The sequence below is a fragment of the Plectropomus leopardus genome, chromosome 19, assembly GCF_008729295.1.
Source record: "Plectropomus leopardus isolate mb chromosome 19, YSFRI_Pleo_2.0, whole genome shotgun sequence".
NCBI classification, from domain to species: domain Eukaryota; kingdom Metazoa; phylum Chordata; class Actinopteri; order Perciformes; family Serranidae; genus Plectropomus; species Plectropomus leopardus.
This window is the reverse complement of record NC_056481.1, coordinates 3313566-3339984: the sequence shown is the minus strand read 5'-3', so window position 1 is coordinate 3339984 and position 26419 is coordinate 3313566. Positions and strand designations below refer to the sequence as shown.

Here is a 26419-nt window from a genome sequence, read left to right as displayed (position 1 = left end):
ATACATAAATATTAAACAAATTTAATATGACAGTAAATGCCCCCCCGCCCAAAAAAAAAAAATCACAGAAATAAAATAAATACTGTTTAAAAAATGAGTAGAAAATTGGAAAAAAAAAAAAAAGAAAGTTGGGTATACATAATAAGGAGTAGGATCTAGTGTTTTGGGTCAGGATATTTTCGCTGGTGCTGCTTTAATTCTGTTTAGGTTTATGCTGCTCTACAATGACTTCAACATGAATTCCTTTTTTATGCTTTTCATTGTGCAGATAAAACCCCAAATTATATATATATAGAAAGTTTGTGGGTGATTTGGGTTCCCAGGTGTTTTAATATTATGCAACAAAAACTAAAAGCATGCAGTGACTCTGAACTTACCTGTTAAAGAAAGCTGCGGCCAAACCGACAATTAGTGTCCCAAATAAAACTGGCTTCGTCAGACGCTTTGCAGCGGACAGCTGGTGTTGCTTCATTGTAGCTAAATTTCCCTAAAATCAGCTACAAGCCGAAAAATAAACATAAAAATAACCTACATTTGTTTTTAGTGACCTTTAAAGCTAACCGCTCGTTACATACCACCTTCTGGTCGAGCAGTTCCGCACGTAGCACGACTTCCGGTGCCCACTTTTAATTCCACTAAATTATGCGAATTATTTTAAAAATAAACTACACGTTTGAATCACACACATTGGGATATTTGTGAAGTTTTAATATATTTTAAGGTGGTCCAACATAGTTTTAGGTTATGTAAGTTATTTAAAACGGATAATGATTAGGCGGAACTTTGTGTGCGGAAGTGGTGCACGGACACATTTGGAGTACGGATCAAAACAGGAAGTGGCGCCTGTTTGAAAAGTTTATTCGATCCGTTAACGGCGGTTTGACCGACCATCGATCGGACGTTTTTGTTTGGTGTGTTTGCGGTGGTTTCCTCGATCTAACCGACTGCGTTTGAGTTCACAACGTAGTTGATGTTAAGCTAGTGCATTAGTTTGTTTTATATCTGTTAAAGTTTTTATTAGTTTTGGGAGAAGAACGCGGTTTGCTAATGCTAAGCTAGCGCGTTAGCTAGCGTGATGTAGCCGTATGATTTCGGAGCTAATTTTAAGCTAATGCTTTGGCTGGATCAGTTTAAGCCGACTAGTGTCGTCGTAGTTTTGTTTGTTCGATGTAGCCGTGTGATTTCGGAGCCAATGTTGAGCTAATTTAGCTAAAGATGTGGAGAAAAGGCTCCTCTGAAGGATCCGACCGCTTTGAATATTTACAGACTTTGGTCACCGAGTTTCAGGACACCGACAGTGAAGGTGAGTCTCACTTTATTTATTTATTTACTTTACCTTATTACATTATTTATCATCATGATTCAGCTGTCTGTGATATTTAGGTTACCTGGCAACACCAAAGAGTCTTCAATGTATCCATGAAAAACAAACAAACCGCTAGTTTCATATTTTAAGACCTTCTGTCCCGTTAATCACATGCTAACATCATTTCAGATCTGTTTGGTGCATTTTACGCTTTTCAGTCTTCATGCTTTTGATTATTTTTGCTGTGTTCATGCATACTGTTTGGCAATATTATGTATTTTTGTCTTTGAATTTCCAGCTCAGTTCCAACAAAAAGTCTAAAATACACTGTGTAAACAAAATTATTACATTTCTACTGTTAATGCAAAAAAGTGTGCCATTGAAACCCATTCAAACTACAATATTTGATCCACAGCCATCAAAGCATAAAAATATGCACTGTGTTATTTTCTTGGTGTCATTTTGGGTTTGTACCTTGGAGTTTGTCATTTTTACTTTTTTCCACCTGATGACCAGCTTTTTAACATGTTTGTGGTGTTTTTAAATCTAAAAAAAAAAAATGGTGGCATTTTGACAAAACCCTGGTATGTAAAGCGTTGAAATTCTGAAAAATTTATAAATATTTGATATCTATGATTAGGACCGGTGTTGGCTAATGAAAGGAGAAAATACTAATTATATGTATTTTTTTATTGCCTATTTTATATTTATTATTATTATTATTATTTACTATTTATTATTTTATTATTTGCCTTGTTTCTTATCAGCCAACAATTTAAATGAATTTGTTCCAGTCGTTGGTATTTTTAAAATGCTTATGTAACTTCTATCTCTTCATCAGAGGCAAAGGAGCAGGTGCTCGCTAACCTGGCAAACTTCGCATACGACCCAAACAACATGGAGTATCTGAGGGAGCTGCAGGTGACCGACCTCTTCCTCGACATGCTCACTGAGGAGAACGACAACTTTGTGGAGTTTGGGATGGGTGAGTGTCACCAGTCATGAGACAATGCTGTCTCTCACTAATGTTGTCATGATATCAGTAATTAAAACTTTAGCACAATACAAGATTTTTAAAAAATAAAATAAAACTTGATACCTCTTTGATACCACAGAAGAAGGAAAAAAAAAAAATCTTAAGGATACAATAGGATCATTTTTTAATTGTATTTATATTGATTACACACAGTTATGGTATAGAAAAATTAATTGAACACATTCTGTCGCATTTATAATATTTCTTAATTGTAATTCAGGTTGTTATAACTGTTCTTAAATGTTTTAAGATCAAATTATCTGAAAATTATTTGGGGGGGGATCACCCTGGTTCAGAACATATGGTATTATTCAAATACATTTTTAAAATAGTAATAATAACAAAATAATAATAAAAAACAATTTTAAATAAAAATCTCCATACAGTGCGGCAGCTTTGGTTTCATTGTTTTGGTGCTTTCAGTGATGTCAGATGTATAATTAACCTAGATTGCATCGTTTGAAAACATAAAGTATCAAAGTAAAGATACTTGGTCATCTTTACTTCTTACCTTAAAACCACTCATCACCTCCTGTGTGTGCGTCATGCTCTCAGGCGGCCTGTGTAACCTGAGCATGGACCCCGAGTGCCGACACATCATCCTGCAGAGCGGCGGGGTCCGCCTGGTCACAAACTGTCTGTCGAGCGCGAGGGAGGAGACCGTCCTGTCTGCCATCACCACGCTCATGAACCTCACGACGCCCTCGTCGCGCTCTGAGATCACGGACACGGCCATCCTGCAGTGCATGCTGCGCTTCTCCCTCTCAGAGAGCCCCCGCCTGCGCAACCTGGCCGCCGTGTTTCTGCAGGACTGCTGCAGCGAGGAGCAGGTGTCCCGCGCGCAGCAGCAGATGCAGGGACAGCAGACTGCAGTCGGCATCCCGCTGCCCAAAGACTAACTCACAGCCGAGGTATTCATCAGCGAGGCTTATTTTGGATAGAACTGCTTAAGTTTGCTCTCTATGAGAGAATGATATGACTTTCTAAAAGTGTGTGGGCAGCCTCACTCCTCTGTTTCACTCTGTCCACCATAAGAGCAGCAGTGAGGTTCAGCACTGATTTTGGGTGATCAAGTCACAGCTGGGAAAAATATTTCTTCATGGTGCTGGTTTTGTGCACGGGTGTATTTTCATGTTGAAGCAGGAAAGAGACACAAACAGCGAGAGATGCACGATAACGTCTTTTTAATTTCTTTCTTATTGAGTCACTCGCAGCCCTCTGATGTTTTTTAAAGAAACCAAACTGATTTGCTTAGGTTTCAAAGGGTTAAAATAAAAAACGGAAAAGGCCATCTTTTTTTATTCACACAGTGAATATGTTCAAAACATCAATCCTAAATTGAAGTATTTTTCTAATTTTGCACAATGAACGAGTATTACATTGTATTTCATGTCTCCATCAGCTGTGGACTATCACAATAAGAGAATGATAATATGATCACTGTAATAACCTCAGTGTTCAGCAGTTAAAGTGTTAAAGCATTTTTACTTTTTTTTTTGCTTTTATTTATTTATTTACTTATTACACTGAAGTGCTTTTATTTTGAAGAGGTAGTAGATGGGCAGGAAAAAGATGGAAATTTATTAGAAGAAAAACACTGTCATGTTAAGATTAATACAAATGAGAAAATAAAAGTAAAAAAGACAAACGAGGAGAGTTTCAGAGCTTTGAGCTAAATTTATTTGTAACTAATTGTCTCATAATTTAAAGTTTTTGTAGATTTTATTAATTTAAGGTGTCATTAGAGCAGAGATTAATGTATCATTTTGCTTTCTGTTTATTTAATTTCCATTTAGCTCTTCACTTTGTTGAATGAAGTTCATCACCAAAAATAAAATTTGACCATCAGTCCAGGCTGGTTTTTTAATTTGACCCGTACGCTACAGTCACTAAAATTAGGAGGGTAATTAATGGATATATCAGTATCGGTTATTGGCTTAATGAGTTGTTATATATTAGCATATCTGCAAATAAATCCAATATCGGGCATCACTACAAACTGCTGACGGCGTTGAACGTGGTGTTTTTATTGTCTGAGAATATTCCTAATTGTTATTATATTTTTGGCTATAATGAGAATTTTTAAGGTTTCATTCACACGAGGTCAGGCTTCGCAGTGATGAGCCGCAGTGTTGAGCTCTGATGTTGGAGTCACTTAAATGACTTGTTTTTTGGGAATTAAAGAGACAAGAAAGTCAATTTCCTCGACTCAGTGACTATTTCTTTTTTGGAGAATTTATTGACTTATAATATCTGTAGAGATAATTTTGAGTAATGTAACTGTAATATCTTTACTGCATTGTCAGATGTGCAAACAAACAAAGCTCCTTTGTATGATGGTGCACATGAGCTATTAATACATTACTGCTTTTCAGGGCCCATAACAATTCTTAGTAGTTAATGAGACAGATATTTGAAACTGATATGCATTTACAATAAAAAAAAAATCTGTCAATATTTACAATTTGGAAAACTGCATAACAAAACTTTGAATAAATGCTTTCAGCAAATGTTGATTCAAAACTGAAATTTTCAGCAACTTTTTTTATCAAGTGAAAATTTAAAAATAAAAAAAGAGCAAATAAAAATAGTTCCCTGAGGTTTTACAAAGTACAAGTTCCTCCCATGCTGATACTTTCTTTGCATGCACAAAAACAAAGTTTTCTGCAAAAATTCATGGAATAATGGCATGACTTATTGATACACAGGTGCTTTTTTTTTGGGTGAAACATTCCTTTAATCTTTCCTCTTCTTGTAATCTAGATCATCTATTTTAGAAACTTTTCTTGGAGGCTTCAAAGGATTTTTTTGCGAGCTGCTTCTCGTCGCTGTGGTCTCTCCACAAAAAAAGTCTTTATTTGAAGCATACAGAGTAACAGAAAAAAACATCAGAATTACACCCAAACAGACGAAATACTGAGAAAACAAAATAAAAGCAGGAAAAAACGAAACAAATGTCGCGTAAAATTTATGTATCTCTCCCTTTTTGCTCTGTTTGACATAAATAGCATCACTTTCCTAGTATGAAGCTTCAAAATTTAGATAAAATTGTTTTAACGAGATGCCGCGTAGCTCAATTGGTAGCGCACGCGCTCCGTGTGTTCTGTCCGCATGTCGCCGTCGTTACAGTCGCGGGATCGATTCCCGCCGGCGGCACTTTTCCGCGTGTTAGGTTCGTTTCCTGTCTTTCCATAAAAGCGCTACACACCTTTTTTTGTGTAAAATTTAGATATGCTTTTTTTTTAACCCCCTAAAACCTGAGAAAACTGTCTTGATTTATTGTCTACTGTCTACATTTCCCCAAATGTTAAAAAATAAAAGGTGATAAAATTATCTGAAAATTATTTGGGGGGGATTACTTTTTTTTTTTTTTTTTTTTAAACAAAAAATAGATTTTTAATTTTTTTTGGATTTTGTTACTTATATCCCAACATCTTTTTTTTTGTTTTTTTTTCTTTTCCTTTTTTTGTTGCTCTTTCCGAGGTCATTCTCTTGTAATGTTTTACCAGTTTCTTGCCAATTCTATGTTTGTTTTTTAAAGAAATCGAGCCAATTTGCTTAAGTTTCACAGTGTTAATCCAGGTGACTGCTTATATCACAGAAGCAGCATGTGAACACTAATTTTGACTTCCAGAGGGCGCACAGAGAGAAATTACCAACCCTAACTTATAAAAACAGGCTAGGATCAATAGCAGTACCCATTTCCCCCCAAAAATGTACATTCCTTTGGCTTTGAGGTGATTTCAAACACTCTGCGGATGCTGGAGCACCTTAAACACAACTGGTTTGACTCTTGCACTTGGCGCTCTTTGCAAAAATACCATGTCCTGAAACATTAAATCCAAACCTCCAAAAATATGTAAAAAAAAAAAGAAAAAAAAAGTAAAATAAACGTTGAGGTTCCTTTTTAAGAGCGCTGTTTATTTTCTTCTCTTCTTTTCTTAGGAGCTATTTCTGGGCCGAGTCCTTCAGGTCTAGACGGGCGACGACATCCGATCCTGCAGCCCAGCGTCGGTCGGACTGCACATGTAGCCAGGTCAGACTCGGGAGGAAATTCTTTACAGCTTTGAGAGTGTGTGTGTCTGTGATACTCGTCATTTTAAACGCCACAAAATTCTCATTTTTCAGTAAGTGTGTGTGTGTGTGTGTGTGTGTGTGTGTGTGTGTTTCTGAATGGCATTCCAGGGGCTTAAGAGGGGAGCACCTGCCACCGAAATCAATAAAAATACCTTCATACTTCCCGTAAAAGGAGAAACACCCACGCCTGGTTTTAATAATGTGGTACAAAGTTTATTTCAAGTTGATGTAAAAATATTTTAATAGCTTTTCTTCACAGGATGAAAAAAGAAGTGCAGAGGACAGAGCGGCTCAACATCTATAAGTTCTGCGCTGATCTCCAGTCGACTGTGAGTTCATATTTCTTTTATTTAACAGGAGGGTGTGAGAGCTTGAAGCTGGTGGTATTTTATATCTTTCTTACTGTCAATCCCATAAAAAGAACCAAACCAACAAAAAAATAACAAAAAAAAAAAGAAAATCAGTCTTCATGTGTCCATGGATCCTTTATATTAACATAAATATAGACAATTAAGTCACAAGTTTCACAAAACAACAAAAAGGGGGGCGTAGACGGCAGCGGTCTCTGCGGTCATTATGTTCATTCTTACCATTAAAAATATGGAAAAGTCTTTAAAAACTTAATATACTCTAAACGTTTTTGAAAAGTCATCGAATTTTTTATAGTAATATGATGTGTACAAGGACAATCTGAAATTTAAAAAAATCAACAATAATTTCCATTCAGTTTCTGGCTGTGATTAATTGTATAATTTTTGGTGATTTTTTTTGAAGAAAATTAAATTGTCAAAAACTTTTAAAGGAAAAAAAGAGGATAACATTTTTTAAAGAAAGTATGCGGTTTTCTTTAAAATACCCATTGAAAATAAAAAAGGCTTAATTTTTTTAAAGAAAAAAAATCTGAATTTTTTTCTTTAAAAGTACCAAAAATAAAAAAGGGAAAGAAAAAAAACCCAACAAAAAACCCCATGCATTCCAAAATTGCAGGACAGCCTGTTCGCTCATAAATTTGGCAGTTAAATAAATATAAATTACAGACACTGAAAGTCGTTGTGTGACCCAGTTCTGAAAAAAATATTTGACAAGCCTCCCATTTGACAATATAATAAACTGCAATATATTTTATTACAGTGCTAAGTACACTGCAAGGTGTTTAAAACAGCATTGTTATTGTATCATGGCAACAGTGCAAAAGTCAAAATAAGCTTCAGCATCTGTATTTAAGGAAATGAAGGAACATTTAAACTAATGCAACACAGTATTGCATACGCATTAGTGGGAACATTTTATTTGGTTTTGATGTTTTCATGGGATTTATTGACAGGAAGAAAACAGCCAGCCTAACTTGACATTTATGGTACAGAACGTACAGTTATTGAATTCTCTTCAAACGTGGACGTCTCTCATTTCCCCTCCTTTACCCCGAGCTGCTTCTCGACCTCCTCGCGTAGTTTGTTTTTCTGGATCTAAAAGAAAATACAGAAAATGTGTTGTTATTGAACACCGTTAATCAAGAGTTAAAGAAATAACTTCAAAATTTGCTTTTCATGAATCATAAAAAAATATTATGTCATCATAATATTTGATTTGATTTGATTTGATTTAATTAACCATTTGGAAATGTGCTAAAGTATGACGTTTTGACACCATTTTTGATAATGTGATAAAATATGATTGATTGGTGCCATATTATAGTTTGTGAAGACATGTCATTGTAAACAATGTCAAAAAAAGGCCAAAAATGTCAAAATTTATCATGTCGAAAAAAAGAAATAAACCAAGGAAAATACAGTGCAGAGACAGGCCAGAGTATAGGAAATTGCAAAACTGTCCAAAAACACTATAACGTAGCATGTTGAAAAAAACAACCAAAAATGCCATACTATTGTGTGGGAAAAAATGTCATAATGTGACAATGACAGATAAAAAACGCATAGAGTAGTGTCCAGAGACACGCTGTAGCATAGGATGTGGCAAAAACGGCTAAAAACTGACCTTTCCAAACAACAGCCAAAATCACCTAAAAACAGCATAAAATAGTGTGCTGACACTTGAAATAGCAATAAAACTTGAAAATATGGCCAAACACACCTTAATATAGCATGGTGAAAAAATGACGAAAAAAGCAAGGCAAAAATGGCAAAAATGTCAAAAAATGACATGTCCTAAAAACAGCTAAAAACACCTCAAAACAGCATAAAACAGCATGCCAAAACACGCCATAGCATTAAAAACATGCAAAAATGGACTAAAACATCATAATATAACATGTCGAAAAAATGACCCAAAAAGCAAGGCTATAGTATGGCAAAAATGTCAAAAAATGACATGTCCTAAAAACAGCTAAAAACACCTCAAAACAGCATAAAAAAGCGTGCCAAAAACACGCCGTAGCATTAAAAACGTGCAAAAACGGACAAAAACATCATAATATAGCATGTTGAAAAAACTACCCAAAAAGCAAGGCTATAGTATGGCAAAAATGTCAAAAAATGACATGTCCCAAAAAAAACAGCTAAAAACCCAAAAACAAAAAATAGCATGCAAAATCCACCATAGCATTAAAACGTGCAAAAACGGACAAAAACATCATAATATAGCATGTCGCAAAAACTACCCAAAAAGCAAGGCTATAGTATGGCAAACATGTCAAAAAATGACATGTCCTAAAAACACCTCAAAACACCTCAAAACAGCATAAAATAGCGTGCCAAAACACGCCATAGCATTAAAACATGCAAAAAACTACCAAAAACACCATAATTTAACATGTCGCAAAAAAAATGACCCAAAAAGCAAGGCTATAGTATGGCAAAAATGTCAAAAAATGACATGTCCTAAAAACACCTCAAAACAGCATAAAATAGCATGCCAAAATCAGCCATAGCATTGGATGTTGCAAACACGGCCAAAAAGACCATAATATAGCATGTCGAAAAAATGACCAAAAAGTAAAGGCAAAAATAGTAAAAATGACATGTCCCAAAAAATACATTGAGATAGCATGTAGCGAGCAAAAAAACTATGGCCATAACATTAGTTATTAGTTATTAGTACAAATATGGGCAAAAATATCATTATAAAGCAGTGTGCCAAGACATGTCATTGCTTAGAATGTTGCAAGAACAGCACAAAGATAACATAATATTGCATGTCCAAAAAATGTCTCAAAATGCAATACTATAGTATGGCGTAAAATGTCAAAAAACGGCATGTCCCAAAAACAGCTGAAAACCTTATACTATAGCATGCCGAGACACGCCATTGCACAGAATGTTGCAAAAAAACGCCAAAAACACCATAATAATAATAATAATGTTGAAAAAAACTTCAAAAATGTACTATAGTATGGCGAAAATTAGCAAAATATGACATCACCAAAAAACTGCTGAAAACCACATAAAACCACATAAAATAGCGTGCCCAGAGGTGCCTCACGCTGTCACGAATCTGGAGTCGGCTCATGTAATAAGGGAAAACTATCCACAGGCTCTTCACTGTGACGCTCTGTGTTATTTTTACACCCAGGACTCCCTGAAGAGCACTGTTCATGCTGAACGGATTGTAAATAAAGTGAAATGAACTTAAGGAGTTTCAGATCGAGGGGCCGGTTTATCTGATATGCTGCTTCGGGACAAGGTCCTCCGCCCTTCTGGGTTCACCTAACAGGACGCTGTGTGCGTGCAGACCAGCTAATAGCTCCCTTTCCCTCCCTTTCCTTTCTTACAGTAAATTATGTTAAACTGCATCCCGTGAGAGAAACACAAGAAACAGAGGGGAGTTGATGTTCTTGTGTTGGTCTTTGCCTCTTTCATCACAGACTATTTCTATGTCTGGGTGTTTCTTAAAAAGCGGTAAATAAACCTTGTTTGTCTGTTGTTTACAGGAAAACGAGCCCTTACCTTCCCAGTTACGGTCAGCGGATAGCTGGTCACAAAAAGTACATAGCGAGGGATCTTGAAGTGAGCGATCTGACAGGACCAAAGAAAGCAGAGTTAGTTAAACATGTTCAACAGGGAGATCAATTATTTTTAAGAAATCCACGTCATTCTGAAATATTAAAAGCGGCCTCACCTGTCCCTTGCAGTGAGCTTTGATTTCCTCTGCCGTGCATTCCTCTCCATCTACCAGTTTGATGCAGGCACAAACCTCCTCACCCATACGTGCGTCTTTAACTCCGACCACCTGACGAGAAACAAAACATGTTTCTCTGCAGCAGGAGAAATAAAGTGCAACCCTTACTGTGTACAGAAACATAGCAAACACCTCCAGAAATATAAAAATACTCTTATTTTAATAATAATCTCGATCTACAACTTAGTTAACAGTTCTTAAAATTCGTGCCTCCCCCTTCACTGTAACATCCATTGTCTTGTTTGTGACCTACAGGTAGCAGAAAGGTAAATATGTCCGTTATAATAGACTACTGTGATTGTTTTTAAGCTATTCTGATGTAATTAAATCTTGCTTTTACTTTTAAGAGTTAAACTCAAATTTAATCTCCTTCGGGCCTTTCATATGGTCTTACCTGTTGTACAAAATCGCAAAAAATAAAGTTAAATGAGGTTGCTTCAGCAAATGAAATAACTTCATTTAAAATAATTTTAAAAATTACGGAAAATTGACCCTGATTGGAAACCTGCATCTGTTGAATGGTTAATTAATGTAAAAAAAAAAAAAAGAAAATATTCATAACCTTCTTAATAAATACATAAATGGGATGCCTCGTTTATGTTTTATTTGCATTTTGTTTAAATTTTGTGCCTCTTTCTTTTTTCTTTTCTTTTCTTTTTTAATTGACTCGTCTTACTTTACTTTGGTTGACAGTTACTGTATATTTGCTAAAATTTGTTTTGTTTGCTATGTTATTTGTTCTTCACCAAATACTGCAATAAGTCATCTTGTGTTGAATTACTCCATACTGTTTATCTTTTGGAGAACCTATTAAAAAAAAATAAAAATAAAATTAATTGCCATTAAAAAAATATCCACAGTGAAAAAAGCGTTTTTGAGCGATTAGAAAATCTTTATTTCTTTTTTTTTTTATTACAAAAAACTTATATAAAATAAAATAAAAAAAAACACTTTGGAAAACTGTATTCAAATGGAAAATGAATTTAGTGTTGTGGTTAAGTAAGCAGCAGACCTTCATCAGATCAATGAATGGACTTTTACACGTAATACTTAAATTGGGGCTCTGTGCAAAAAATGTTTTAATTCTCCTTAACAAAGTAAAATGTTTATGTCATGCTCTCTGAGCGCTGAGTGTCTCAGCTCACCTGGGCCTCCTTAATTTTGGGGTGTGTGTGCAGGAACTGTTCGATCTCCGCGGGATAAATATTCTCTCCTCCTCTGATGATCATGTCTTTAATTCTGCCCTCGATTTTGCAGTAACTGTACCCGTCCATGCTGCCAATGTCTCTGAAACACAAAGTAAATCATTATTTAGACCAGTTGTAGATATTTAGATGTTTCTGACTGACTGACTCGAAAAAGTAAAGCCTCTAATTTAACAAATCATAAAATACTTAACATTTGCACATATTTATTTATGAATTAAATTTGATGTTTTTCTACAACCTTTCACTCACCCAGTTTTATACCATCCTTCTTTGGTGATGCACTCTCTTGTTTTGGCTTCGTCTCTCCAGTACTCCAACATCACACAGTAGCCTCTGATCATAATCTCCCCCAACTGCCCGAGAGGCACCAGCTCTCCTGTCGAAGGGTCCACGATTTTCGCCTGTGAAGCAGTCCATTAAAGATGATAACTTGGTATGAAAATTGTTTAATAAAGCATATCATTCTGTTAAAGGGCTGAACTCATCATTGTAGAATAATTCGATTTAATATCATTTAACTTGCAGTGGAATCACAGTTATCTGATTCCAAAATATTTACTCATTATTTTCCACACATTAAAAGTTTTTCTTCCTGATGCAACTTTTGCATTAAACTTTCTTTTTATCATTTTTTTAAATAATAATAATAATATAATATTTCTATATAACCCGAAAACATAATGCCATGAAATCTTTGTCACTTACAATCATATTAATTTCCTCCCTACCTCCACATCAACTTCCTGTTACGGTTCGTTGAAAAAATACAAAACCATTAGTTCCTCTTTTTGAGCCCAGTTATGGTGATGATTCAGGGTCTATGTGACATAAGCTGATCATGTTATCATGTATGTTTGCATGATGTGTCGATGACTGAGCATGTTGAGGTACCTCCAGGTGATCCATGATGAAGCCCGCGGTCTCAGACTTCCTCTCCAGGTTGTCCATCGGGGAGCCCAGGAACGTGACCGGACTGTTCTCGGTGGTACCGTATCCGACCTGTCAATCACACAGACGGCATGTGGTGAGCGGAGAGGAGGATGTAGGACAGGTTCACACAAAGCTACACCTCAACCTGCTTCTTCCTCCTAAACTCTTAAAATACTGATCATTAATAATACTTAAAGGGATAGGATTAAATAAGTTTATACTTAGTTGAAGACAATAACTCAGTACTTTACCGTTATATCCTGTTAGACATTTGTGTAAAATTTTGTCATAATTACCGTACAACTTCTTGAGTTAAGGCCCAAACAATTTTTTGAGGTCACAGTCACCTTTGGCCACATGGATGTTTGTGTCAAATTTAGGGAAACTCCCTCAATGTATTCTTGAGATATTGTGTTCACAAGAAGACAGATGACCTTTGGACCTAGGACCACCAAACTCGAATCAGTTCAGCTGTAATGACATGTTACGTTTTTGCCAAAAATAATTTCCCTTCAGGTGTTCTTGAGATATAACATTCACAGGAATGAGACGAACGTAAGGTCAGCGTGACCTTGACCTTTGACCACCAAAATCTAATCATCCTTAAGTCCACTCAAGTGTTTATATCACATTCGAAGAAATTCTCTTAAGGTGCTATTGTGATATCTTGCTCACAAAAAATGAGACAAGGTCACAGTGACTTTGACCTTTATCCACCAAAATCTTTTCATTTCAGCTTTGAGTCCAAGTGGACGTTTGTGCCAAATCTGAAGAAATTAGAAAAGGGTCTCCTGGGAAATTGCATTCATGTGAATGAGACCAATGGAAGGTCAGACTGATCTAAACCTTGACAACTGAATTCTAATTAGTTTATCACAGAGCCCAAATGAACATTTGTGCCAAATTTGAAAAATATCCCTCATGGCCTTCATGAGATACTGTTACCTCGACTTTTGACATCTGACCGCCTAAATATAGTCAGTTCATTGTTGAGTGTGAGTTGATGCTTGTGTTGTGCGTAATTTTGGTTTTATTTATGTATGGAAGTGTGTAACTGAAGATGAAAAATAAAGGAAATCTGGAACTGAAATATGCATTTGTGCCATTTGTGTAAAGACATTTTCTCAAGGTGCTCTTGAGATATTGCATTCATGAAAATGAGGTGGACGTACGGACGAGGAAAACATGGTGCTGCCAACCACAGCTACAGCAACGAGGCATAAAAAGCAGCAAAATCTTCTTTTTGGTAAAGCTGGAACCATCAACTGTTATAAATACTTGAACAAATAATAAATTATCAAAACAATTGTCGATAACATTTATCCACTGATCAGTTTATTTTTGAACTGAGTATACTGACTCAACTATGGTACTTTCTACATGCCCTCCACAACGTTTCAAAAGTAAAATAAAGTTATTTTCCTGATTAAAAAAAAATCAAATCTGACAAAAGACATAAATTGGCGTATAAAATATAATGATTCTGAGTTCACAGGTGCAGATTCAATCAGACTGTTGGACCCACAGGACCTGCAGGGCAATTTCGAACTAAAAACTTCACCTGGAAAATCAGGGAGGAGACGATATTCCCAATAAAATGTTAGATTTGTTAAGTAAACTCTAGATTCCACTTATCCTGGGTGGGTCCATCCATCTTATAAATGCAGCCACCTGAAGCCAAACTGACCCGAGCCAGTCAATAAAGTCCTGCCCCACCTTTTTCGAAACCTCCCTCTCTTTATTAAAAGCAGGTGTAACGAACACCAAAAACAAAGTTTGTTCTCACATCTTTTTCTTTTCCCCACCGTGACAGACTTTGAAAAATTACTTAAACGACTCCATGTCTTTCAGTTGGAACCTGAGAGCCAAAAAACATCTCATAGGTTTGACTGTAAAAGACGATTACATAACGCCGCGCTCCATTTCAAAAGTAAGAAAGCACGCAGGAATGTAAAGTGGCATCTAAAACTTTCCTTTGTGAGTATCTTTTTGCAATTGTTATGACTTGAAACAGCATCTCACTTGTTGCAAGACATCTGGAGACTATTAGGGGTTATAAAAAAGCTGCACAGGAGTGGCTCCTTTTCCTCCCACCGCAGACTGAAAAACAATAGGCGTCTGGGAGCGTGCACGGATCGAACCTGACCTCGTGCCACGTCGTTAAACATTCACCTGTGAACAAAAACTTGTACGCAGCATGTCGTTTTTCCCACAAATTTTCAAGAGTGCATCCAGAAGAATGTCAGTCACTCATTTCTGCAAAAAAAATGCAGCCAGCAGCGAGCGCATGAGAGCGTCTGTGTCGTCTTCTGCTCATTTAGGGTTAAATTCTCACAGACACTTGACTTCCTCTTGCAAACCTCTCACTCTAACACCCTGGCAAGCCCTCCTCGTTTTTTTCCTCAAGTAAATGTTATAAATAGTGCTGTGTGTTCTGTTGACCGGCCATCCTCCTCTCAAAGTGCATCGCCCACCTTCGCTCCGTGGCTCACCTTTTCACTCCTTCTCTCTCCGTCTGTTTCTCTCTCAACACAAAGTTCAACCTCTCCTTTTCTCTGCTTCTCTCCGAGGCTTTTCAAGGATTTTTCTTATTCTTGTTCTTTTTCTGCTCAGACAAACTGATATCTACAAGCTCGTCAGCATGCGCTGTGTGAGCTGGCTGTTGCTGGGGACCTGCCTCCTGGTCCTGGGCCCCGCGGTGCGGGGAGCCCCGAGCCAGTGCCCGAGCCTGTGCCACTGCCACGGCGACCTGCAGCACGTCATCTGCGACAGCGTCGGGCTAAAGAAGATCCCGAGGGTGTCGGAGGTCACACGTCTGCTCAACCTGCAGAGGAACAACCTGGGCAGCATTCCCACGGGGGCCTTCAGCGAGAGCAAGGGACTCATCTCTCTGCACATGCAGCACTGTCAGCTCCGAGAGATCGGCTCCCAGGCCTTCAAGGGCCTGAAGAAGCTCATCTACCTCTACCTGTCCAACAACGAGATCAGCAGCATCAAGCCCGGCGCCTTCGAGGACCTCACCGAGCTCACCTACCTCTACCTAGACGGGAACCAGATCAGCGACCTCGCCAAAGGCATCTTCTCCCCGATGATAAACCTCTTCATCCTGCAGCTCAACGACAACAAGCTGCGGGAGCTGCGGCCGGGGACTTTTACAGGCGCCAAAGACCTGCGCTGGCTGCACATGAGCGGGAACGAGCTGACGACCCTGCAGCCGGGCTCTCTGGACGACGTGGAGAACCTCGCTATACTCCACCTGGAGAGGAACAAGATGTCCACCTATCCGCTGGCGGCGATGAGCAAACTGCGAGTGGTGGAGGAACTCACGCTAGGGAGGAACCCAATGAGGACCATCCCCGACATCGCCTTCCAGAGCTTCGGCCGCTACATGGAGAAACTATACCTGGACAACATGGGTCTGGAGAAGGTCAGTCGATGGTTTTACTTAGTGTTTATGATTCAGTCGGAGCAGGATTTTCATATCTAATGTCTAATACTTTGAAATCCAAAGCTGCGACTGAAAAAATGTAAGGAATCTATTAGTTTAACCATTTGAAACCTGAGTAAATTGGCTTAATATCTTTCAAAAACATGAAAAAAAGGCAATGAGCAACTGCAAAAATAGCTTTGAAGTAGTAAAGAAAAAATCAAGAAAACTACCTGAAAATTAGCAAAAATGAAAGTAAAGTCTGAATAACAGTTTTGTCCATTAAAAAGTGCTTAAAGAGAAATTATTTGTAACGTAATTTTTAAATTCATAATTATGATTATGAATCCTATAAAAACGATTAAATGGGTATTTTCTCTTAGTGTAGTAAAAAGAAAAAAAAGATTTTCTAAATCTACACATTTATTGCAATTTGCAGGACATTTCTTGCCAAGTTGAAATACTTGTGGAAAAACATCTGAGCCCAGCACAAGAAAACTGATGTCGGTCCAGAAGTTACAAGTTATGAGTCACCAGAAAATTACCAAATTTGCCAAAAAAGGTAGAGAAGAAATAAGGTTAAAAAAGTATCGAGATAACACAGTGAAGAATATTTTTCCGGACATTTTCCCTTTTTTTGTATGTTTTCTTTTGTTTGTTTATTTGTTTTTATTATCATTAACTTCTAATAATTTCTCATTCTCTCACACTCTCTTTTAAAACAATTTGTTAAGGACATTTTTTTGTCACCCTTTCCTAATGTTCTTCTTTCTTTCCTAATTTGTGGGACATCTCTTGCATGTTCCTCATTAGCCATGTTTTTAAAACATATCAAAAATATGTGAAAGAAGTCTGAATGCAGCACAAGTTCACTGATGTTGTTCCAGGTTTCCATAACGAGCACCACAACTGCACAGTAAGAAATATCAAGTTTCAGATATTCTAAATGTATTAGAGAATTAGCTGTTAAAAAAAGGGTTTTCACGTTCAGATTTTAAGAAATAATCAGCCAAAAGAAAGAAATGCAAGTGATTTCAATCCTCAGCATTCCATAAAATTGTTTAAATGAAAGTCAGAACGACATGTTCATCCTATGAAAAGGTCTCTATACTGTACTGTGTGTCCGTCTTAATATTTGTTTATTTGTTTTGGTCTGGCAAACCCGTGTCGACTATATTTCATCAGCATATTTACATGTACGGGCGTGCCAATGGTCCACACCTCCTTTTCTGCAGCCAGCAGGCATTTTTCACGCAGTATGTGCTGGCACGTGTGAATGGATGCTGCTACAGTACTTCAGTATTAATCCCATTATTTTGTGACTGAATCTTGCAAACAGTATGTTTGGTTCACATGTTCCTGCTTCATCTCCATCTGCCGCAGCATATCATGACAAGTCATGCTGCATCTTCCAAACATATTTCAATGCAGATGTGCTTTGTGCTCAAATAAGCAGGATATTTCTCTTATTTGCTTTGACTCTAGGAGGGCTATGAATTTAAGAAACACCTTAAAGGTGCAGTAAGTTGCTGTTCCAGTTGTGCACAGTATCTGCTTTCATTTTTATATCAATTTTATTTTTTTCTTGCCCCATGTTTAGAGATATTAGTCTACGAGATTTCAGTTAGAGCTGGATTGTTTAGCAAATTAGGTGAAAAGGGAATAGAGAGAAAAACAATCAGCAACTGTTTTTATAATCAGATAATAATTCGATTTACTTTTCAAGCAGAAATGCAAAGACTTTGCTGTTTTCAGCGACTAAATGTGAAGCTAGGATTGTGATTTGCTGATTATTGACTTTTAAGTTTTGGACCTCTGATCAAACAAAACACTTGAAAACGTCACCTTCTACTACACAAGGCTCTTTTTTAGGAATAATAGATTAGATTTAAGGTATCTTTATTAGTACACAGACAGGAGATTTAGCATCCTGAGCTACTTCAATCGTCAGCTCTGTAAAACTGGTGTTGAATTTGGTTCTGCAGGAGTTACGAGCCCGATGTGCTTGTCAGTATGAACTGGCTCCCTCATGATGCAGCAGAAGCTACAAAAGCTGTTATTGCATCACATGACTCTGAGAAAGGTTGAGTGGATCATTTGGAAGTTTTGAATCCACAATTCCTCTGTGAAATTGTGGACTATCAGATCCCAGAAATCCCTCATACGTGGCCGCTCCCACGTAAAAGGGGCTCACATAAAACGTCTACATCGCCTTCGATTGGAAATAATGACGGCTAGTGCGATGGCTACAATAGAAATAAACCTGCTAATGTTTTGAACATCCGTCGCCATGCTTCTTGGAAGTCGCAAAACATCTCTCGGTGGAAACGCAGTCATTTCGCAACTGTGTTTTATTTCAAATTACATTTCAAAAATATCGCTTAAGTTTTGCACAAATCTGTAATAAAAACCTGTCCACTGAGGCTGCTCCTTAATAACCAGACTCCACTTTACATGAATAATAAAATAATGTAACTTTAATGTCCAGATATGAGACACATGAGACAGATGTAATTTGTCAGACATCCATCTGTCCTCCAGATCTAAGGCAGCTGCAGTATGAACACTATAAGCTCTATGTGATCCCACACTCCTGCTCAGACATTCCTCAGAGCACATTCGCTTCATACTTGAGGTTAATCCAATATTTGAGTGTACCTGTGCCACAGTATGGAGTTATCCCAGAGGGGAAAACTGTAAAATAACAACCTTCTCACGCCGGACTGTGTGAGAGCCAGGTGGAAGCAGCAGCGAGTGTAGCGAGATTAAACCTCTCTCCAGCCAAAAGCAGATATTTTTAGAGTGTTTTTGTTTGCTGGAGCTCCGCCAAGCATGTCCGAGTCTAATTATTACACAAGTGTTATTTTCAGCGAGGTGTGTTTTCTACCTTCAGCGGGAGGGTCTTGTAAACAGGTCAGGAGGGGTGAGGAGACAGGTAAATAGAGGCAGGGTGTTCCACAGTGCATGAAGAGGAGTATTTTTAGCTTGCCATCGGCCCATTTGAATGCACAATTGGGCCCTTTGCGAGCCTTCCTGGCAAAGAGGGAGACGACAGAGAGCGAGAGAGAGCGAAAACACCTCGGCCACGCTGGAAGTCATCCATCTTCCATTGCTTCAGACTTTCGGCTACTTGTCGTTCTTCAGTGGAAATTTCCAAACAGCTTCATCTCCTCCAAACTCACATAAAACGGCCCCTTCAAAGCTCGGCCGCGCTCTCTCATCCGCCCTCCCGCTTCCTCCCGGAGCAGACACGACTTGACACGGCGTAGATCGGTTCACCTCGCACCTCTCTGAAGCTTTTAGCACCCTCGCAGATGCATTTGAAGTAGAAGCAGGGAAGAAAGGGGGGCAGTGACTGTCCGTGTTTACATATGTGCCGGTGCAGAGGGAAGGATGAGAGGAGGCTTTCATGCCGGGGAAACACTGGCGAGATTCCCCGGCTCTGCAGCTGTCTGACAGACGCATGGATGGGTGCTGGTTGGGGGGTCAGCCCGCCAACATGTGAGCCATGTTTTTATCAACTCTGCCTGCACTCTGAGCGCACAACTACAACAGTTTCAGGAAGATTTGAACTGATTCATGCAAATCCCTCAGAATAATGATTCCCCCGCTTCCACAAAACCCCCAAATGCTCGCAGTGGTCAAGCCAGCAATGCAGTTTTCCGCACACACTCATTTTTTTGTAGTGGGCCGCAACAACTAACTCCTCTAAAACCGCAAATAGAATTTCTAGCACCACTGAAACATTGTACAGCAGATCAAACCGTATTTACAAGCCGGCTTTTCATTACAGATTTGTGCAGCTCTTCACCAACATTTTTGAGTTTTTGATGAAACACTGTGCGATGACTGCATTTCCACTGAGTGACTTCAGCGACTTCTCCTCTGGCGATATCATTGCAGTAACCATGGCGATGGGTGTTCAGAACATTAGCAGCTTTATTTCTATTGCAGCCACCGCACCAGCCGTCATTATTTCCGATGAAATGCGACGTAGGTGTGTTATGCGTGCAATAATGGAGAGGCGAGCTCCTTATAAAAAATGGGAAGTTTGATAAGCGGTGACACACATCGCCTGCGTCTCGACCAAAAAAGACACTGCAAAGACAAGAACCGACTAACGACATGAAGATCCAGTCTGCGCCTGCGTCAGGAGAGTTAGCTCTTAACACCAGCAGACGGGAAATTTTCTTTTATTCCAAAAGGGAAACGGGAACACCAACAGGATGCTAGTTATCACGTTAACAACACAATCTGAAGTTTAAAGAAAAAATATTTCCCGTGGTCAGGCCCAACCTCACAACCTAAATTCAACCAAATATCAATGTGTAACGACATCGGTGGCAGGCTGTTTAACCCTTTAAAACCTGAACAAATTGGCTTGATTACTTTCTGAAACACTGGAAGAACGAGCAACAAAAGAAATTACCCAAAATTAGTAAAAAAAACAAAAAAAAACAAAAAGTACATTAAAAGTATCTGTAAATTTAATTTATTAAAAAGAAATAAGATAAAATTATTAAAAATGGTAATTATGATCATTCTAAATATATATTTATATATACCAACATTTCTTAAAATAGTTTTCTAAATCTACTAATTTCTTGCGATTTGTGAAACATTTCTGAGCAAGCTGCTTATTGCCTTCTCCAATTTTTTCTTTTTTAAACACAACTCTCAGCAGCTAACTCAGGGCTGAAAGGTTTAAATACTTGAAAAAGGTGTCTGAAACCGGCATAAGGATGGTGATGCTGCCACAGGCCTCAAAAAATTAAACAAAAAAGACAACTCATGTTTGTTTCTGCCTTTTCCTAGTTTGCTGACGGTGCTTTCACTGGTGTCACGGCGGTCAAGTCACTCCACCTTGACAACAACAAGCTAAAGTTCCTCCCCAGAAGCCTCGAATATGGCACCATCACCAACCTCACCCTCTCCAACAACCCCTGGAGCTGCACGTGCCAGCTCGCTCCGCTGCGCAGGTAAGAGGCTCACCTCAAACAACGCTATCAGCTCGGCTCCAGAGCGAGTGGCCAGCAGAGACTCTCTGCTCCTTATCTTTTGGCTTCTGCCTGCAGGTGGATGGACTCTAACCGCAACCGTCCAGACGCAGTGTGTGCATCTCCACCTCAGCAGAAAGGAAAGCAAGTGAGAGACAGCACCGCCTTCAGCGGCTGCAAAGTGAAGCCAAAGAGAGCCAAAAAGGGCACACGTCACTGAGCACGCAGCTGTACAGGTAACCAACAAACACGCTGACAGGAACAGGAAATATTTTCCTACAGAATCACCTCTACACACACTGACCTGATCAAAGAATATTATCCACAATAAATAAATATTAGGTCCGTTTTTGGAATATATGCTGATTTATTGCTGAGATTAGAGGACTGACACCACCGTCATCTAATATGAAGCCACATTCAAAAGAATATTAGTGTTGTGACTGGAAACAGGGGTCAAACAGTCAAAGTCTACAGGCACCCTGCAGCTACTTTACTGAGACGTTATATCTTGTCTGATTCGTAGAAAAACCATAGTGATAAAAACATTTTGTTATTTTTTGGGGAGCTATGTTCAGGAGTATGGCTGGGAGCTGGGAAAATAGATCTGACATGTCATGGTAACTCAGGGAAGCTGTAAGCACTTCCCTTGCACGATTAAACAGTAAAATCAACAATCGATTAACCAATTAATCGTTATTTGAAAGAGAAAATACAATTTTGCTAATTTAAAAAAATACCAAATGCATTTTTCCTCAGTCAAAGATCACAGTAACACATTGCATTTATTTTGACATTTCACAGCCTGTTGCTTAATCGATTCGATATCATATTTGATCTAATTCTTAAGGACCAATTAAATTAAACGAACAGGCTGCGAGCTGTAGCTTCATTTTAGTGTACAGACATAACTGTGGTTTCAATCTTTTTTCCAAACTCAGTTCAGCTATAAGTCAAAAGTTTCACATTGATCACTACCTTTGCAAATGCCTGAGGTGCAGGTTTGTCCCTCTTTAAGTCCAAAATCACATCCCTCCATGACATCCTGGTCTAAAGCTTTACAGCTGGGTTTCAGTACAATGCGACGCAGGAGTCAGACGCCACCACATGAGGTTTAAGTTGGTTTTGGCGTGACATGCAGCTGGCTTGCATGATTTTGTTTTTCACTGCTCTCCTCCTGACCGCAGGACTCCGTGTCCCCGTCTGAACTTTTCCATGTTGGCCCTGGGGTCCAGCACACTGAGTCCAGGGTCATGGGGTCTCTGTTTGGAGGGCAGACTGTTTAATTTGGCCGCTAACTTTGTGTCTTTTCCACAGGAGACGCTGAGGAGGAGCCTGTCCAGGTGACTGGCTACACATGCAACGAAAAGCGACTCACTCTACTATAAGACTGTCCAACTATTCATCTGACAAATATTGTCATTGTGTAAACACAAACACAGATACACTCGCTCTCTGTCTGTCTCCCTCACACCCAAACACACCCAAAGAGCTTCATTTTCATTCATTAGATCAAACACGAAGAGCTGAGTATGAAGCGGAAATGTGCAACCTGCAGGTGACCACCAAAATAAAGGATGCATTTAAGCACATAAACTGAGAAAAAACATTAATATGTTGTTTTCTCTGGTGTTCTTCCCTGATAAATATGTTCTTTTTTACGTTTCAGTGTCTTTATTAGCATGTGAATAATTTAAACTCAAACCAGGGAACCTTTAATGACAGCTTGATTATTATTATTTTGTTTTTTTTTAATCATCCTTTAGCCTGACAGTGTTCCTTATAAATTCAAATACAAAAATTCGTATTTCGGTCCAAGAAGCCCACCTCTGTTTTAGCATCAAAATGCTATTTTCCAGAGCCCTCTTAAAACACTTTTTTTCTACATAACCTGATGTAGGTTTCTGCATGTAAAACCCACCAATGTAATAAAATCGGCAGCTTTTATTGTAATAATCCCGCAAACAGCAGTTGCCCTCTACAAATGTGATACGTAATTTCCTGCAAATGCAATAGCTATTATATGTTGTTTGATTTACAAAATAATACTGAATAAAATACAGTCGCTTTATCTATTATTGGTATGAAATATAAAAATGAGTATAGGATTCAAAAATTGCATGAAGTGTCCTTTATTTTGGTGGTTACCTGTAGAAGAAAAGACTTAACAATATGTGTGTTTTCAATACAAATTTGCAGAAAACGTAAGCATTATTTTCAAAATGTCGATAAAACACAAGTGCGACATGACTGCGTTTCCATTAAGTGATGTGATGCGACGTCTCTCGCGATGTTCTGGGACTTGTTACTGTTATATCCAAGGCCACGTAGGCGTGTTATGTGAGCGATAATGGAAAGGCAAGCCTCCTATACACAGGGGCGGCCACGTGTGAGGGATTTCTGGGAGCTGATAGTCCACGATTTCACAGAGGAATTGTGGATTAAAAACTTCCAGATGATCCGCTCAACTTTCTCAGAGTTACGTGATGCAGTAACAGCTCTTGTAGCTCCTGCTGCATCATGAGGGAGCCAGTTCATACCAACAAGTGCATAACCATATCATCATGTGACCCAGAAGAGTCCAAAAAAGTGTTTCTATTGCAGTTTTGCAAAATATGGCTTTTTCAAATTGTCTGAAATACCACCAAAGGGTTTTTTGGGACAAATGGGAGTTTTTGTTGTTAATGGAAACCCGCCTAATGCCTCCAAAAACAGATAAAGAGGCAGAAAAATGCCTCCTCCAGTCTATGGGAATTAATAAAACATCCTTCAGCTATCACTCAAACAGGCATCAAAACTCGCTTACCCTCTTTTTTTAACTTTCTGATGTCAGTTTTAAATCGCCACCAACTGAGAAAACATCCAAGACATTTGAAAGTGTCAACAAAAAGGACAAGCAGCTGAAGAAGACCTATTCAAGAAGACAATACGACTTTGGAAATGTTGCAAAATACATATCTGTCTTTCCATTAGTGACATTTTCTGTGTATGAAGGTAAATCAGCATCCCAAAGATCTATGAACTTTATTTTTGGAAGAATGTAGATGAGAAAAGATCAGTGTTATATCGTCTTTACTTTAATGCAAAATATTTGAACATACTTTTCTCCACATTTCACTGCTTTAAATCATGAGAGAAAGTTTCTTGCGACTATGAGGGATACTGACTGACTGTTGACTTTATGCATATCTTAATATATATATTCAATATCTTTACATTTCCTTGACTTTTGGAAGTGATGACATTGCTCACATCCAATAAATCTTTTATAAAATTAAACCTATTTTTTTGTCTTTCATATATACTTTCTAACACGTTGCCTGATGTTGGATCTCTGCGTTATAAACGGGACTCGCTGAGCTGAATGGATGTTTTTTCTGAGGATGTGCCTCCCCCCAGTGTGTACGAGCTGAACTGCATCATGGTATAATTTCAGAAAGTCAATCTCAGATCACAACTGTTTGATTCAATAACTGTGATTCTTATATAATCTAAACAACAATTTAAAAACGAATATTAAAGGGGAAACTTTGCCTTTTTTCATCCACATTTTTAAGTCTATATGTGTCCATATGTTCTGCTTAGTTTTGTAATATTGTATTGATTCACTGACACAAAGAAGATTTTTTTTCTGTTACACTAATTATTAACATTGCAAACACCAGTCGAACTTTTGGAAGCCTACAAGAATAAAATAATTGCTTTTTCAGTCTACTACATGCATTTTCTGCAATAAAAATGATTAAAATTAGATAAACTGAAAGAAAACTTTATTGTATCAGATACAAACTATTTTAAATTATGTTAATTGAATGCCTATTTATCGCCTAACAAGCCTTTAGAAACATATTTTGTTGCACTGTTAGCCAAAATATCAGAGTTGTGAACAAGAGGCAGGCACCATAGTTGTTACTATTTTTTAAAACGGAGGCTGAAAAATCGGAGATCAAACAGTAAACCTGAGCTGATGGTCGGATATTAAAAATCCAACGATAATTTCTGTTTTAGCCATTTCTAGCTGTAATAAATAGTATAATTTTTGGTGATTTTATTTTGACGGGACCTCCAGTTTGGAAGCCATGTTTTCCTTAAAAGCCAGCAAACATTTTAAAAGAAAAAAAAAAACTTTTAAAGATAAAAATACACACACAAACAAATGCCCCAGAACTATAAAAATAGCAAAAACAAATTAAAGGGAAAAAAAATCTGAAAAAAAAAAATTTAAAGGAAAAAATGCCCATTTATTTTAAAGGAAAGAATTCATCTAATAAATTGCCAAATGTTTGGTTTTTTTTTAATCACCAAACATTTTAAAAGAAAAAATGCAAAAAAATCAAAATAAAAGCAAACACTGTATGCTAAGCCTCCAGTATCCCCAGTTCCGGAAAACAACACCCCCGTGTTGCAGCAATTTTAAAGGTTTTCGTGTCTTTCCACTGCAGTGAAAACCTTGTTTTTTGAAAAGACCATATTTATCTAAATAATAGTTGTAATTATAAGATAGACTTACTGTTATTTCTTTGACGCCCATCACAGAAATAACCTGCTTAATAAGCTCTGGAGGACAAGGAGAACCAGCCATGATGCCTACATAAAAAACAAAAAACGAACAGAAGAGAAAGAGAAGAGCATGTAATGTGTGAAATCAATTGTTAATGGGAATATTCACTGAAAAAAAAGAAAAAATATGCAGAAAGAAAAGACATTAAATCATTAAAACGGTCACTTTGTTTATTCCAGTAATAAAAGCAGAATATTTTCCCTCACCTGCTTTGACCGATGACAAGTCATATTTTTGCCGGTCCGGCTGGTTGATCATATCAACATACATGGTGGGGGTGCCGTAGATAAACGTGCATCTTTAACAGCAAATAAACAAAACAACAAAATGAATCTCCACTGGAATAACTGTCACAATAAACCTGCAATAATGTGTAATTTTTAGGACATTTCTCAGATTTTAAGACATTTCTACGATTTTGGGACATTTGGGGATTTTAGGAGATTTCTTGGTATTTAAGACATTTCTTGGAATTTAGGACAAAAACTATTCCCAGTGTGAATCACTGTATTTTTATTGTGAATTAGAAAATGTTAGGGGGCCACCTAGCACCCTGTCAGGGGCCAGATTTGGCCCCTCGGCTGTCAGCTGAGTATCACTGTTGACTGTAATCTTTCAGCACCAGTCAATGACTACTGATTCACAATCTTGATTTCTGTCCAAAATTAAAGTAAATATCAGTTTTTTATGCGCTTTAACTGCTTTTTATTTGCTTTTATTCCAACATGTCAGCCAAAGGAAAT

General features: G+C 37.8%; 3 protein-coding genes across 4 annotated transcripts in view; 2 read left to right on the top strand and 1 right to left on the bottom strand.

The window, feature by feature from the left end:
• The first annotated feature begins 1026 nt into the window (after nucleotides 1-1026).
• Nucleotides 1027-6396, top strand: armc7 (armadillo repeat containing 7). 2 transcript variants are annotated; one of them, XM_042508115.1, is made up of 4 exons: nucleotides 1027-1303; nucleotides 2148-2291; nucleotides 2898-3253; nucleotides 6288-6396. In XM_042508115.1, the coding sequence occupies exons 1-3, from the start codon at nucleotides 1216-1218 to the stop codon at nucleotides 3239-3241; spliced, it is 576 nt and encodes a 191-aa protein (XP_042364049.1). In that variant the 5' UTR covers nucleotides 1027-1215; the 3' UTR covers nucleotides 3242-3253; nucleotides 6288-6396. The 2 variants fall into 2 exon arrangements, with proteins under 2 accessions (XP_042364049.1, XP_042364048.1); XM_042508114.1 differs by lacking the exon at nucleotides 6288-6396 and having other exon boundaries at nucleotides 2898-3561.
• Nucleotides 6397-7691: 1295 nt separating this feature from the next.
• Nucleotides 7692-26419, bottom strand: part of acsf2 (acyl-CoA synthetase family member 2) — a 31511-nt gene continuing 12783 nt past the window's right edge. Inside the window, exons 10-17 of the mRNA XM_042507448.1 lie at nucleotides 25883-25974; nucleotides 25626-25702; nucleotides 12653-12760; nucleotides 12011-12162; nucleotides 11699-11840; nucleotides 10494-10604; nucleotides 10322-10390; nucleotides 7692-7885 (exon numbers count right to left, since the gene is read on the bottom strand). Of these exons, the coding sequence (XP_042363382.1) occupies nucleotides 7823-7885; nucleotides 10322-10390; nucleotides 10494-10604; nucleotides 11699-11840; nucleotides 12011-12162; nucleotides 12653-12760; nucleotides 25626-25702; nucleotides 25883-25974 (814 nt within the window). The 3' untranslated portion in view covers nucleotides 7692-7822. The remainder of the gene's footprint in view (nucleotides 7886-10321; nucleotides 10391-10493; nucleotides 10605-11698; nucleotides 11841-12010; nucleotides 12163-12652; nucleotides 12761-25625; nucleotides 25703-25882; nucleotides 25975-26419) is intronic.
• Nucleotides 15153-23579, top strand: chad (chondroadherin). Its single transcript, XM_042507449.1, has 4 exons — nucleotides 15153-16118; nucleotides 20934-21097; nucleotides 21194-21351; nucleotides 22433-23579. The coding sequence occupies exons 1-3, from the start codon at nucleotides 15333-15335 to the stop codon at nucleotides 21333-21335; spliced, it is 1092 nt and encodes a 363-aa protein (XP_042363383.1). The 5' UTR covers nucleotides 15153-15332; the 3' UTR covers nucleotides 21336-21351; nucleotides 22433-23579.

Coding starts and splice junctions, on each gene's coding strand:
- armc7 (XM_042508115.1), top strand. CDS start 1,216: ATGTGGAGAAAAGGCTCCTCTGAAGGATCCGACCGCTTTGAATATTTA. Junction 1,304..2,147: donor TCAGGACACCGACAGTGAAG/GTGAGTCTCACT, acceptor TCTCTTCATCAG/AGGCAAAGGAGCAGGTGCTC. Junction 2,292..2,897: donor CTTTGTGGAGTTTGGGATGG/GTGAGTGTCACC, acceptor TCATGCTCTCAG/GCGGCCTGTGTAACCTGAGC.
- chad (XM_042507449.1), top strand. CDS start 15,333: ATGCGCTGTGTGAGCTGGCTGTTGCTGGGGACCTGCCTCCTGGTCCTG. Junction 16,119..20,933: donor ACAACATGGGTCTGGAGAAG/GTCAGTCGATGG, acceptor GCCTTTTCCTAG/TTTGCTGACGGTGCTTTCAC. Junction 21,098..21,193: donor CAGCTCGCTCCGCTGCGCAG/GTAAGAGGCTCA, acceptor TTCTGCCTGCAG/GTGGATGGACTCTAACCGCA.